General features: G+C 59.3%; 1 protein-coding gene across 6 annotated transcripts in view; it reads right to left on the bottom strand.

The window, feature by feature from the left end:
• The window catches only part of RAP1GAP2 (RAP1 GTPase activating protein 2), a 52441-nt gene that overhangs the window by 34742 nt on the left and 3592 nt on the right, over window positions 1-14107 (bottom strand). For 4 of the 6 annotated variants that reach the window (XM_063174118.1, XM_063174119.1, XM_063174120.1 and 1 more), the window contains exon 3: window positions 3883-3918. In XM_063174118.1, the coding sequence (XP_063030188.1) occupies window positions 3883-3918 (36 nt within the window). Of the gene's footprint in view, window positions 1-3882; window positions 3919-8320; window positions 8413-13585; window positions 13643-14107 lie in introns of those variants that run through there. The other 2 variants (XM_063174123.1, XM_063174124.1) reach the window with 2 other exon arrangements.

Here is a 14107-nt window from a genome sequence, read left to right as displayed (position 1 = left end):
GTTTTGTGCAAGTACAGAGCCTTCCTTGCACCCTGGCCCTGCACACTCAGTCCCTCTCCAGGCACTGACAGGAGGGGGGCACTGCCAGGCTCCAGAACTGGGATAGCCATGCAGGGCATGCTGTGGGGGCTCACTGCTGGGGTTGGCACTGGGCTGGCTCCACGCCCATCAGCAATGGAGAGGAGCAGTTCCACAGACACGGAGATGGGAAACCTCCCTGTGTGCTGCAGCTGGCTGCTTGCAGTAGTTCTGACAGCATTTCCTTTGCATGTGCTTCTCCGGCTAAATATAATTGCAAAACATACATTTACATGCAATTATCCATTTATGAAGTGCTAATAAGTCAAAGGAATTTACTTAGATGCAATCTGCTCGCTAGACCTTGTCCTCACAGGACCCAAGCTCAAACCTCCAAGATCAGTGCAATAGTCAGTGCAGCCAGCTCCAAGATGCTAAATCATTCCCACATCTTCCCATTAACTCAGCTCCAGCCCATCAAATATTAAAGAACCTCAAGCCTGGACATAGCTCTTTTTACGAAGGTCGAGTAAATCTTTCATCTCTTCCCACCTTCATCCTCCTGCTGCCATCAGCAGAGGAGCATCACATGCTCTTTCATGTGAGTTCTGACTGCACACACACTGGCTCCCAGTAATTGCTGTGCATGGCTCCTCCATTCCACAGAGACATGATTCTTTTGGTGCTATTTTTGCTTTATAAGGCTGAAAGAAGAGGTGACTCTGCCTGAAGGGGGGGCTTTTTTACTGATCTTTTTGTTTAAAGCTCTGTGGTTTCTCAGTGCACCCCATCAATAGCAATGAGCAAATAACCAGAGCACAAAGCTGAGGAGCTGTCAGCAGGGGAAGGGCTGGTGAGCCCCCACGGGACATCACCCTGCCACTGTTCCACACAGGAGGAGGAAGGGTCCCATGGGTCACCAGACCATTTTTCCACCTCCAGCATCCCCAATCCAAGGATTTTACAGGGCCAAGGGGGCTCGAGGGTCTCTGCCTGCTTTCTTGGGGACTCCTGCACTTGCTGGGCTCCTGTGAGAGGCAAGCAAACCCACCTGGCTGGCTCACCTGGCCAGAACTGCTCTTTGACATGCAAGGATCCTTTGCAGGCTGATGTTTTCCTCCAGGGTGACCTTACCACCAGGGAAGCAGCTTAGCTGCCATCTGGCTCAGGTCTTCCCTTCCTGGCAGCACAACCTGACCTCAAACACCCCATGTGTGACCAGGACTGCACAGAGCTGTGCCCCCGGGAGCCTGGAGACACTTCCAGCTCCCTACAGAGACTTCATGGGACACAAGAAAACACCAACACCAAGCCAAGGCTGGGGAGCAGCTTCTGGACACGATTCCCCTTTTGCCAGCCCAGGGGATTCAGCAGCTCCAAGCGCTTTCCCCTGAAGTGGGTAAGGAATAATAAAATGTAACAGAAAAGTAGGGATCACAACGGAATTGGTCCAAACCAAACCCAGGGTCTGCAAATGCCAAATCCCATTTACTGCCCAAGTGTCTCAGTCTCCATCGCACAGCCCCAGTCCCAGCAGCTCTCAACAGCCCCAGCAGCCGAGCACAGCAGCACCAGTGCCTGCTGCCCCCCCTGGGGACGTGCACCCCCAAACACAGTCAGCAGAGCATCCCCAAGCCTCCCCCAGACCAGAGCTCCGGGGCGCTCACAGAGCCCAGCTGTGCGGAATGCGGAGCCCTGTACAACGCCTTCCCTGCCCTCCTGCAGCCCTGGCACCTTTGCTGCCACCGGCGGGGTCAGCTGGCGCTGCCAGGGCTCCCCACCGCCTCTCCCGACGCCGCTCCCGCCCTCCGGTCCCTCAGACACATCCCGGTTACCATAGGAACCAACGGGCCCCGAACCGAGGGAGCGAACGGAGAGGCAGGCGGAGGCAGCGCCGCGCTGGGGCCCCAGCGCCGCCTGCGTGGGTGCGTTCATCCCGACTGCGTGCGGGCATCGGCCCCGTGGGGCATAGGCAGGGCTCGCCCCGCATCCCTCACCCTCCCACCCCGGCCGGTGCCCCGGGCCGGGCTCGCTGCCTCTGCACAGCGCGAGGCTCCCTGAGCTGCTCCAGGCATGCGGAAAGCAGCTCCGATTTTCGGTAATAACTTATACAGGGGAAGAAAACTTCCGATGCTTGGTGCCTCTGTGCCACGGGTTAAACCAGGACATTCCGACAGAGGCTGCAGCAATAACAAGAGGGCGCTAAACCCCCAAAAGTTTGGGTTTATAATATTTTTATAATTTTAAAAGCTTTTACAAATATGAAACGTGGCTCCGGCTGAGCCCCAGTCACAGAACCACTTAAGGAAGCAGCCTACCCACAGAGCAGAAGCACTACGGGGCTGTGGGAAGCATTCTCTGCAAGCAGCAGTGGATGTTCATCAAAAGCTCCAAGGAAACTCCCTCCTCTGGCCAGGGCAGGAAAGGCGGAGATAGAGAGAGAAGCGTGGCGCCAGCCCTCGCCCTGCCCCGGCAGGAGCATGGCAGCGTGCCCACAGCACCGGCACAGCATTCCAGCCCGCCTGGCACGGCGGAGACAGGAGGGTACAGGGGGCTCTGCTGCAGAACTGCTGCAGCAGCCCTGAGAGAAATCAGGGCACGGTGCACAGCAGAGTGCAAAGAGCAGCTCAGTCCTTCTCGGCTTCACGGAAAAAGGAAAGTCTGCAGAGAATTCCCTGCCCTCCCCAAAGTGGAAAGCATTGATTTAAACTTCTCATTAGTTCAGCATAACCTGAGCAATGAGTGCAGCGCCAGCAACTCTGCTGTGCCGTTTACAACGGGCACTGGGCTCGCTCAGGCAGCAGCTCCCCCAGGCTTTCCGGATACTTTTCCATTAATGAATAATTTGCACAATGATTATAGAGGGAAACTGCATGAGCCATCACCCTGTGCGCTGTCTGGAGCCCAGGGGAAGCTTGGCCAGAGCATTTCTGCATCAGCACAGGGTGCAGCTGACAGCACTGGAGCTGCACGTGTGCTCACAAGGGAGAACACCAGCCTGGGGTTCCAGGAATCCAGAATCCAGGAGAGGGGAGGCTGCATTACACTGGGAGAGAAGGGATCAGTACCCAGGATGTGCAGCCAGGAGAACAAAGCTGGTGGGAACAGGAGGCAGGTCCCAGACAGCCACAAGTGCTGGGGGAGCAGAGAGCATCGGTGCCACCACTCCCAGACCTTCTCTACCTTCTCTTCCCCATCAGCTGAGGGCGTTCCTCAGCAGGGATGGTGACCTCACACGGCTCACTCCATCACAGCACAGCACCTGGCCCAGTAGCACCTTGCCAGAGCTGCACAGCCCACACCACCCACCAGTGTCCAGCAAGTGGCAAATCCACGATGGACCTACCAAGCAACACTGCCGGTCCACAGACCCTCCTGGACCCCAGCAGCATCTCCACCCCCTCCAGAGCAGTGCCCAGAGCCCCTCAGCAGCACAGGAGAGGAGCTGGGTCACCGGCACTCACTGTTCCACTGACACCACCTCTCCAGATTGAAAAACAAAATACAAAACCTCCGCACTTCACTGGATTTCCACCCAGAAGCTCAGTGTCAGCCTGACCAGCTGATTCCCACCCCCGAGGCAGAGCTGCTGCCCTGTGGGTTGCCCCGTGCACCCCTCAGCCCGCTGATCTCACAGCGCTCCTGTCACCGTGTCTGCTGCAATCCCCCAGTGCCTGATTCACTCCAGGCTGCCAGGAGAACAGCCTGTGGGACAGGCACGAACGCGTGTCCTGGAGTGGGCGGGCATGGCTGGGCGCCACTGCACCAGCTGGAGCCCAGCTCCCAGGGGAGCATCCCCCGCACCCCGAGCCAGCCCAGCCCCAGCCCGCGGGAAATCGCGGCGAGCAACAGCCAGGGACTCACTTGATCTTCAGGCTGGCCAGCATCGTCTTGTCGATCCTGGGGAGAGAGAGAGAGAGCAGGCTGTTACTGCAGGCACGGGGCTCCAGATGTGGCTGCAGGCGGCTGGGTACCGGGGGCTGCTGCCAAACACGACCTCAGCACATCCTTTGGAGGTGCCAGCGCTCCGGCTGACACGACCAACGCCACAGAAAGATTTCATCGGAAAACAAAGTCAACCAAGACTTAACCCAAAATGAAGCCTGGCAGCAAGCAAGAAAAAACCCCCCTAGTTCCTTCCCGGTGCAGAAGTGCTGCCTCCCAGTCTGGAATGGCAGAGGTGAGCTGGGCAGCAGAGCAGGGCATCGCCTGTGTCCCAACTCTCTCCAAAGCACAGCTGCTACAAACCAGGCATTCACAGATGATGGACCTGTGGCAGCCCTGGGGCTGGGAAGATCCCCCCAGACCCCACATACTGCAACCCAGCCCAGGCAGACAAAACACAGAGCAGCCCCATTGCTCCCAGCCCTCGCTGGCTCATGTGGGACCAGCAGCCCCAGTTGCTTCACTCATTTCCCTGCCTCTGGTAATGAGTGCTCATCTCCTCAGAATCATTGTGCTTACAGACATATTAATATTAATTAATGCAAATCATAGTAATGTCTCAAAATGCAAAACAATGTCTTTTGGCAGTCACTGAAAATGCTCTGTTATCTGCCACATGGAATCAATTCCACATCTCAAAAAAAGACCAAACAGCAAAATAACACCCCCAACACCCTCTTGTTTTGCACTGTGATCACAGAGAACACAGCATGGCCACAGACATGCAGCTTCCCCCCCCTTGCAGCTCTACCTTGTCTCCCCCAGGCCGGGCTCTGCTGTCAGGAGGGGCTGCACCCGCGGGGGGCACAGGGGCCGGGCCCTGGCACTCTGTGGCACAGCCTGAGCCTGGCAGGCACTCGGGCACAGGTGCCATCACCTGGCCCAGGGTCCCTCACTTGCAGCAGCCTCACCCTCCCAAAACCCCACGGCTGCGGGAGCTCTGTGCCAGGCATTTCCCCAAGCATCAGCTTCCATGCTCTGCTCTGGAGAGCCAGCATGCTGCTGCTCCTAAAATAGATCTAGGGCACCTGCTATTGTGACTCAATACCTTACAAGCCTGCCCAGACCTTGTTGATCATTAAATCACACTGAACTGATATCAGAGCGTGCTGGGGAGCAGAGCTGTTTCCAAACTCAGTGGCAGAGGCAAAGCAGCCCAGGGACACTGGAAGGCTGGGGCAGCTCCCATGGGACCCGTCCCTGAGTGAGGGCTGCTCCATCCGGAGCCACGGCAAGAAAAAACAGTTGTTATTTGGCCTCTTAGAGTGAGAAGGGGAGAAAAAGAAATAACAACAACCAAAAAAAAAAAAAAAAAAAAAAAAAAAAAAAAGCCACAGGAAATAAAGTCCCATATTTGGGAAACCGCAGTGGCAGGGTGACTGCGAGAGCCGTTTGTGTGCCCTGCCCTGCCCTGCCCCAAAGGCGGCAAAATGAAACTGCCCACACCCCACAGCGCTGGGCAGCAGCAGCTCCGGGGCAGCACCCACAGCGGCTTTCACAGCTGGCGCATCCCTGCAGCCGGACCGGGAACACCGCATCTGGCCCCGGGACGAGCACCCTGCTCCGGGACCTCGCTGGCAGCAGATGCAGCTGCTGGAGATTTATAAAACAGCAATTTCCAGCCCAGCAGAGGCTGGAAATAGCGAGCGCGGCCACAGCAGGCGGCGTTGGGTGTGCCCAGGCACCTCACACGCAGCCCCGCAGGAAGGGTGGGGCGGCCGGGGCCGTGAGAAGAGGCGGGCGCAGGTACGGGGCTCCGGCAGGTCCCTGCTTTTCCAGGGCTCGCCCCGGGAAGGCTCTGCGGCAGCGCGCTGGGGTTGCCAGGAGTGCCTTCCCCGGGACCCGGGCAGGAAAGCACAGATCCCTTGGCAGCAGCCCCCAGCTCCTGGGGATGGGGCTCCCCCGCCGCCCTCACCCTGCAGATACTGGCAGGGTGTCTAAAGGAAAGGCCCTGTCCTGTTCCCCCAGCCCCAACTGCAAACACAGCCCCCAAGGGCCAGCGCAGCCCCCAAGAGCCAGCGCAGCCCCCCAGAGCCAGCGCAGCCCCCCAAGGGGCCAGCGCAGCCCCCCAAGGGCCAGCGCAGCCCCCCCAAGGGCCAGCGCAGCCCCCCCAAGGGCCAGTGCAGCCCCCCAAGGGCCAGCGCAGCCCCCTCCAACTGGCGCAGCCCGTTTCCCTCAGTGACTCTCCAGCTCGTGATTTTCTTTCCCCTACAACTGCCAGAGCGCACAAGCAGACAATGCAGAGCAGAGCGCAGCTGGCCCTGGATGCCCTGCCAGGGACGGTCACGGCTCTGCCGCACCGCAGGAGCTCCTGGGGTGCCCCTGGGCAGGCAGGGCCCAGAGCCGCTGCTCTCAACAGGACCGTGGGACAGAGCTGCCCAAGAGCTGCCATTTGCCCACCCCAAAATGAGCCCACATATCACAAAACTTATTTGAACAGAGGTCTATCCAAGTGCTCCCTTTGCCTTTGTAAGTAAAGAGCACACAATGCGGCCAAGGCAGCTCCCTTGGCTTCAGCGAGGCTCTGCTCCATCCCAGGGGACCCTGCAAAGCCTCGGCGCTCCAGCTGCCCTCCCGGTGCCCTCGCAGTCACTCAGCATTCCCCAGCCGGTCCCAGGCACCGCATTGCCCTCAAAGCCCCGGCGCCGCCACTGTCCAGCCCCTGCGGATCCGGGAGGGTGCAGAGCATCCCTGTGCCCCAGACACCACCACAGCCACAGCGCACTTGGAACGGGCACAAAACACCTCGGAGAGGGCAGAGGGAGAACCGTGTCTCTCCTTAAGCTGTTTCCCTACAGACGAACGCCTCTCAGAGGGGAGAGACAGGAGCGAACAGTCCCGCCGAGCTCGGGGTGCCGGCAGCAGCCCTGCTGAGGCCACACAAGGAAGGGATGACGCCTGGGGGTGCCAGGACCTGCCCTGGACCAGGAGGGAGCTTGCTGCACACGCCAAGGTGCCCAAGGCGGCTGCGAGCATCGCTGTCTGAGTGCGGGAGCCGCAGCAGGGAAGGCAGCGAGAGAGGCGCGGGGCAGCCGCTCCGGCAGGTGCCGAGCCCAGCGGAGCCCCGGGGCAATGCCCTCCCTGCCATCACCGGGGGCTGCTCAGGGCCGCAGCCGTGCCAGGCTTGCGGGGCACGGGGCAGGAAGGTCCTTCCCGACCCGCAGCGCGGGCTGGCACTGCGAGGGAGGGCTGCGCCCGAGGGCACCGCGCCGGCGGCTCCTGCTCCGCCAGAGGGAGGGAAGCGCCCACGGCCCCAGCAGAGCGAGGGAGGGAGGGGAAGGCACCCACCAGCCGTAGCCGCCGAAGGACACGCTGCGCTTCCTCTGGAACATGCTGGGGGCTCGGTGCTGCCGGGGCGCTGCCGCCGCGGGCACAGCGGGCACGGGACGGCGGGCACAGCGGGCACGGCCGGAGCGGAGCTGTGCCGGGCGGGGGGACCGGAGCACGTCGCGTCCGCCGCCCCCAGCGCAGCAGCGAATGCACACGCGCACACAGAAACACCACAAAAAAAGTCGTTTCCTTTTCTTTTCGTGGCCACAGGCTTTTCGCAACCTCACGCTGCAAATATCGTATTTCTCCTAAAGGCAGGACCACCATCCCCGCCACACGGGCCGCGGGGCTGAGCCACGGCCACCGTGTCACCCATACACGCCGTGCCCTGTGGCTGCCCCGGCCGCTGAGGCCCGATCCAGAGGGTCACTGGTGCAGCACGGTGCTCTGCCCCTTGCTCTCTGTCCCCGAAATTGCAGTGCTGCAGCCACAGCGCCAGGCTGGCTCCCTGCTAGGGGAACCTCCACCCACCCCTTCAGTGCCCCTCGGGGGACAGACATCCCACCTAAGGCATCAAAACGCCATCACCTCATCTCTCATGGCAAACACACCCCACCATCCCAGAGCCCAGCGAGGCATCTCCCACTGGCTCCCATGCTGCTGCCTGTTGCACAGGTTTTCCACCCTCTGGTGCCCTGGCAGCTCTGTAAGGCTGAAGCGGCACCTGCAGCCTGACCACCCCCCAGACTCCCCTGTCCTTTAACAGCCAGGCTTCGGAAATCCCACGGGAATGGAAATGCTGACATCTAGCTGGGTACGTGCTCCCATCCATCACAAATCCCCAGAAAACACATGCTGCTCCCTGCTTTGGGCATTGCAGGACACAGCAGAGCCGTGGGGAGGTGAGTCTGGCTGCAGGGGTGGGCATGGTGCCCAGAGGCTGAGTGTGGTGCCCACCTCACACCTTTCACCTCCCCAAACCAGCCAGTGCCCACCTGCACCCGCTCAGAGCTGGGCTGCACCAGGGGATCAGCACCTCAAAGGCCAGAAAGAGCTTCTGAGTGCCAAGGCCCAGCCAGACACTCACCTCCTACCCCAGTGATCCAGGCCAACGCCTGGTGTGGGCTCGCAGCATCCCCTTGCCCTGGCACTCCATGCAGGGCTGGCTCCTGGCTCAGAGGCAGCTCTAGCCCAGCGTTCTCATACAAGCACCCAAAAGCTTTAAATTGAGAGGCACTTGAATTCTATCTGATGTGTGAAAAAAGGGGTGGGGGAGAGGGGGTATAGCAAGCTGGAGAGAGAAATCGCTCAACTCCAGGGAAAAAACTTGGACTGAAATCCAGCTATTTCAACTCCTACTTTCTGCCCACAGCCTTAAAGGGATGAAACGATGGAAAGTCTTTTAATTTTAGAGCTCTTAAGGACATTATTTAAAAAAAATGCTGCAGGCTTTGAAGCCATAATTCAGGTGCTACAAAATATCTGGAGCAGTCATTTGCTTGGAACACGTTTGTTCCTGGCCTGCCTGATCTGTGTCAAAGCTCTGCACCAGCAGCAGTGTGACGTTATCCTCTCGCTTCATCTTCCCCCAGGTCGTGTCTTCCTTACACTCCTCCCAGCTGATTTCTGCCCAGCTCTACCGAGCTGCTCACAATTAAAATGTCTGAAAACAAAAGCTTTGGGTGCAGCCAGGCTCTGCCACACACTGGAACGAGCCCCAGTGCAGCTGCTCCAGCAGGGCCCTGCCTGCAGAGGTGTGGGACACGGGTGACAGTGGCTGTGGGAGGCACCATAACTTGGCCAGGAACAACTGGGAGAGCCCCAGAGACACGGCCAGCTTTAGACCTGTCCCCTTTTCCCCTTGCAGCACCATCTGCTGCACCTTGTTCTGCTGCTTCGGCCCTGCAGGAGCTCATGGCCACCAGAGGTGACACGGACACAGGACAGGTGACAGGGACACCCACGGCAGGGCAGGACAGCAGGGACAGGCACAGCAGGGCAGGGTGACAGGGACACCCACGGCAGGGCAGGACCCGGCTCCCCTCTGCCGGGGCTCACTGCAGTCAGTAGATCATTGTCACCATTGTCACTCCTGCAGCTCCTCCTCACCTCACGCTAAAGCACAGGGTGACCCCCCTGCCTGCCCCAGGATTTCAGAGCACAAGAGGGCAGGACCCTGGAGGGCCATAGGGAAGCATCTCCATTTCCTGCTCCAGGAGGGAGTGGGGCAGCCCCTGCACAAGCCCACCTCACCCGCTCCAGCACCTGGGGTTACCCATGGCTGGCAGTGATAGGAGTGGAGCTCTTCCTGCTCCCCATCCCCACAACTGGCAGCCCCCCAGGGCCACATCAGCCCCCCCAGATCCAGGTGACAAACTGCATTTGAACTAGGCAAAGGTTAAAAACACACCAGGGGCCAGCCTCAGCTGCCCCAGCCTCCCTGGCTGTGGGTACCTCTCCACCGCCTGCCCAGCACCATCTCACCCGCAGGGGCGTGCCTCCAGAAATAGGCTCTGCAATGACATTTTCTCACTTCCCCTCTTCCCCCCCCCCCGAGATATTTCACACAGGCTCAAAAACAACAAGGAGAAAACCTTCCTACTTTCAGAGCAGGCACAGGCAAATCATAGCTGAGCAGCCAAAATTAGGGAAAACAAAACCCTGGGGGAGGACGACTCCTCAGTACCATCTGCACCAGTCTAAATTAACATCTCCCAGGGGCCTCTTCCAGAACCAGGATCCCATTGCTCCAACCAAACCTGCTGAGCAGCCCCTGCCCACTGGGAACAGTGCCACACTGCTGGTGACATCTCAGAGCAGGATTGTGCCCTGCAAGGGCAGCATAATTCTTCCCTTTCTTACTGGGATTGCATCATTAGTGCTTTAATATTGCCTGCGGCACTCTGAGGGCATTCGGCTTCCTTTAATGATTCTAAAGAAGGTTGTGGGCACCCAGAAATATTAGATTTTGTCCTGACAGGAAGAACATGCCGTGCGCATCATCAGCTTGACCTACAGAGCAAAGGAAAACAGTGTCCACATTACCTCTGACTCAGTACAAGGAATATTTAAGCACTATTTTCTTCCCTTTATGGTACTGCTGAAGTGAAAAGAGAAACTCCATATCTTAAATGCGGCTTCCCACAAACCCCAGCTTTCTCTCAGGGGCGGCTCTTCACTGTCCAACAGCTTCAGACCAGGAGGACCGGGCGGCTCCTTTGGCCACAGGGAGGCCGTGTGTCACCCAGAGGGCAGCTTCAGGCACGGGATGGGAAAGCCAGAGCCCTTCCTGAGCCCAGCTCAACCTCAAACCATGCTCCAGCTCCTCTTCCACATTCTTGAGAAACCACTGATGGCTCATGGACTCATCCCTACGTCCAAAGTGATCCGACCTCTCCTGCTCGTTTCTGTGGAAATGGCTGAAACACAGATCCTGGAGGAAGCCACTGTGCATCCTGCAGAGCCTCATTTCTCAGGCAGCTGGCACAGAGGGACACTTACACCAGCTATGGCAGCACCAGCTTTCCCAGCAGCCCAGGAAGCGCCCAGCACAGAGGAAAGGAGCCCAGGAAACCAAGAGGTGCTGGCCAGGTGCCCATGACCCCCAAAGCCCCACTGGCCGCTCCCACCATCACATGAACCAGCTCTTTGCCGCAGAGGGACACAGATCGTGTCTCACCACAGCCCTGTATGCAGAAACTCACCACACGGGCTCCCAGGCTCATGGAATTCTTCTCAGCCCACTGAATTTAATGCACAGCGTTGTTTGTTTTCTCAAGGCCACCCATTTTAGAGTTCTGCCTTGATAGCAAGGGCACGAAATTCCTCTCTCATGAAAAGGCATGAAAAGGCTCTCTCTAGGAAAAGCCTGTTCAAGCACACAGATTTTCTGTGCCTGTTTTCTCCACCTTTTCCAGCCACCCCCTTCCCATGCCAGCAGAGCCAGAGGGAGGATGCAGAAGGAAGGAGCAGAGGCTCACATCCCCGTGCCAGTGCAGCCAGAGGGAGGATGCAGAAGGAAGCAGAGGCTCACATCCCCGTGCCAGTGGGAGGATGCAGAAGGAAGCAGAGCCCCTCATCCCCGTGCCGTGTGCCTCCCCAGGAGCCAGCAGGGAGGCTGCTCTGTGCACCCACACAGTGCCCAACGGGTGCCTTGCACAGGATGCCCCAGGGACAGGGCAGCCCGCCGTGCTCCTCTGTGGCTGTGGCAGCCCTGCTGCAGGCAGAGGAGCAGCTGCCGTGCCAGAGCGGGTCCTGGGCTGTCACCATGGCTACCTGCACATCCCTGCACGTCAGTCCCCACTGCCTGCAGGAACGGGAGCCCAGAGCTCGCCTGCCCAGGCAGCGCAGGGGCTGCAGGAAGGAGGGTGCATTGGGGCAAACCTCCACAAAAACCTGCCCCCAGAGCCAGGCTGGCACTGGCAGCTGCGCCAGGAGCTGGAGAGGGTTTGGCCCAATTCACACAGCAAACACGGAGCAGGGGGTGGCTGCAGCCAGTGAAGAAATTGTGGAGAGACAGAAAAAGAACAGCTTAAACTGAAAACCAGGGCTGGGAAAACGTGGGGGCGGGATGAAAGCATGGGAATGAGAGAGACCTGAACATGTTTTGGCTGGAAATTAGGAGGTTTCTAATTTTCAATACAATCAATCTCTGGGACAATTTCCTAATAATGGAAATAAAGGAATCAAAAATACCCCAACACCCTCACTGAGACTCAGAACATTTAAGATATTACACAAGGTGATAAGGTCTAGTGTCCCTGTCCTGGAGGGGGTTTGGAACTGGATGACCTTTACAGTCCCTTTAGCCCAAAGCATTCTGTGATTGTGTGGTCCTGCAATGCCCTCAGCAGCAGGGCGCTGGGCTCGCTGACCCAGCATGTGTCCTGGCACCTTGCCCTGCCCAGGGCTGCTCCTCTGCTCACCCTGCCCTGCACCCTGGCCTCGGCAGCAGACAGGGAATCCGTGGCTGCCCGAGGCTGAGCTGCACTGGCACAAGGTCAGGCCTCAGCAGCCAGGCTCAGGTCTGAGGCCAAACCCATGTGTGGACACTGAACATTGCAAACAAGCCACGTGGGGCTTGGACTCGAGCTTTTGCAAACCCTGCTACCTCTTGCCAACATCACCTGTACTTTTCAACCATTTTGAGTGGGCTTTTCAAGAGCCAGGCTGAAACCAAATCACAGTCAAGCAACAGTCCTTCTGGCATCCAGCTTGGAGGCAGATGTTAACTCCGAGCGAGGATTCATCTGCCCCCACAAAACTGCAAAACTGTCTGTGGAGAATGAGCTGGTTTTAGCTCCTGGAAAAAATGTCTCTCCTCCTGTTGCTGCTGAAGTCCTGTTCCTGTTTCCACAGCAGCAGCAGCCACCAGAGCATCTGAGCAGGTACACAACAAGCAGCAGCAGCAGAGGGCCTCTCTGAGCAGCCCTCAGGACCCCGCTACCACACAGATGTGCCTAGGGATGAGGGAAGGGAGGATGATAAAACAAACAAGCAAAGAAAAAGGCATGTTTGCTGCTATGGTTATCCTCTCCAGTGGGAGGAACCGGCAGCGGAGGGAGAATGCAGCGTCTGTGAAACGTGGTGTGTGCAAGCGCGAGCCGGCTGCCTGCAATCACACCGCGGGGTGGATCTGAATTTAAACTCTTTGGCATGATTCCAACCTTCAATAAATCCTGCCTTGTGGACAGGTATTATGTCCCTTCTGCTTCTAAAACAACAAGCAGTCTTAAACAAAACAGCAGAGCCTAGAGCGTGCAGAAGATGGCACAACCTGGCAGGATCCATCTGCGTTCGCCAGGGATGCAAACAACATCTCACAGCCCTCACAGGCTCTGTGCAGCTCCACGCCAGGCACACCGGTGCTCTGCCTGTGGGAATGAGCAGGATGAAGGGAAAGCTCAGCCTGGTGGGCAGACATTGCACGGCTTTCCTGTCAGGGATGAGCTGCAGCCCCGCACAGGGGCCGTGGCGGGGAATCGCCCCAGCAGACTGGCGTGGGCACGCAGGGAGGCTCAGACATCCCCGTCTTGTGCGAACACCTGGGGCTCCCGGCCAGGAGGTGCCGGGGGAGGCAGGACAGGGCCCCCCGCATGCCGCCGGACCCCAGCACCCCGACCCCCGGGGACAGCAGGCAGGGCCCCGCACGGGCTGCTGGAAGTCGCCTTCTCGAATGGTCAATATTCTAAGAGCCGTGCTGGCAGCCGCTTCACCGCCCTCCCAACACACGGGTCCCGTTATCCCGGTCCGTGCCCAGCCCCGAGCCTCCGAATAGCCCCCGGCCCCAGCCCCGAACGCGGACGGAGCAGCGGAGCGCCGCGCGGTGCTGCCCCGCTGAGCGCGTACGTACCGGGGATGGAGCCGCAGCCCCGCGCCGTGCCGTGCCGTGCCGTGCCCGCCGCTCCCGCCTGCGGATCCCGCCGCGGTGGCGGAGCCGGCCCCGCGCGGGGCGGGGCAGAACCGGGCGGGGCGGGGCAGAACCGGGCGGGGCCCCGGGATCCCGCCGGCTGCGGCGGCAGAGCCTGCCCGGCGCCACCGCCCTGTCCTGCCCTAGGCACCAACGCAGCCCCGCCGCGTCTGTCCCCTCGCTCCCTCCCCACCGAGCAGCCGCCGCAGCGGGCAGCCCGGCCCGCAGCATCCCCGTGCCCGTCCCTGTGCCCGTCCCGGTGCCCGCGGCTGCTCCTGCCGAGCCAGAGCTTACACTTGGGCCGCCTTGGGAGACAAACGTTTTACTCCCATGAGAGAGGCACAGACACCACTCATAATAGGTCGCTGGTATCCTACAGAGTCTCCAGACGGCTCCAGGTAACTTCCCAGGGGAAGCTTCCAGGTAACTTTTCCGCTGGGAAATCAAAGGAATCCAGGGAAATTA

The sequence above is a fragment of the Melospiza melodia genome, chromosome 21 (assembly GCF_035770615.1).
Source record: "Melospiza melodia melodia isolate bMelMel2 chromosome 21, bMelMel2.pri, whole genome shotgun sequence".
Taxonomy (NCBI): Eukaryota; Metazoa; Chordata; class Aves; order Passeriformes; family Passerellidae; genus Melospiza; species Melospiza melodia.
This window is presented reverse-complemented; position numbering and strand designations above follow the sequence as displayed.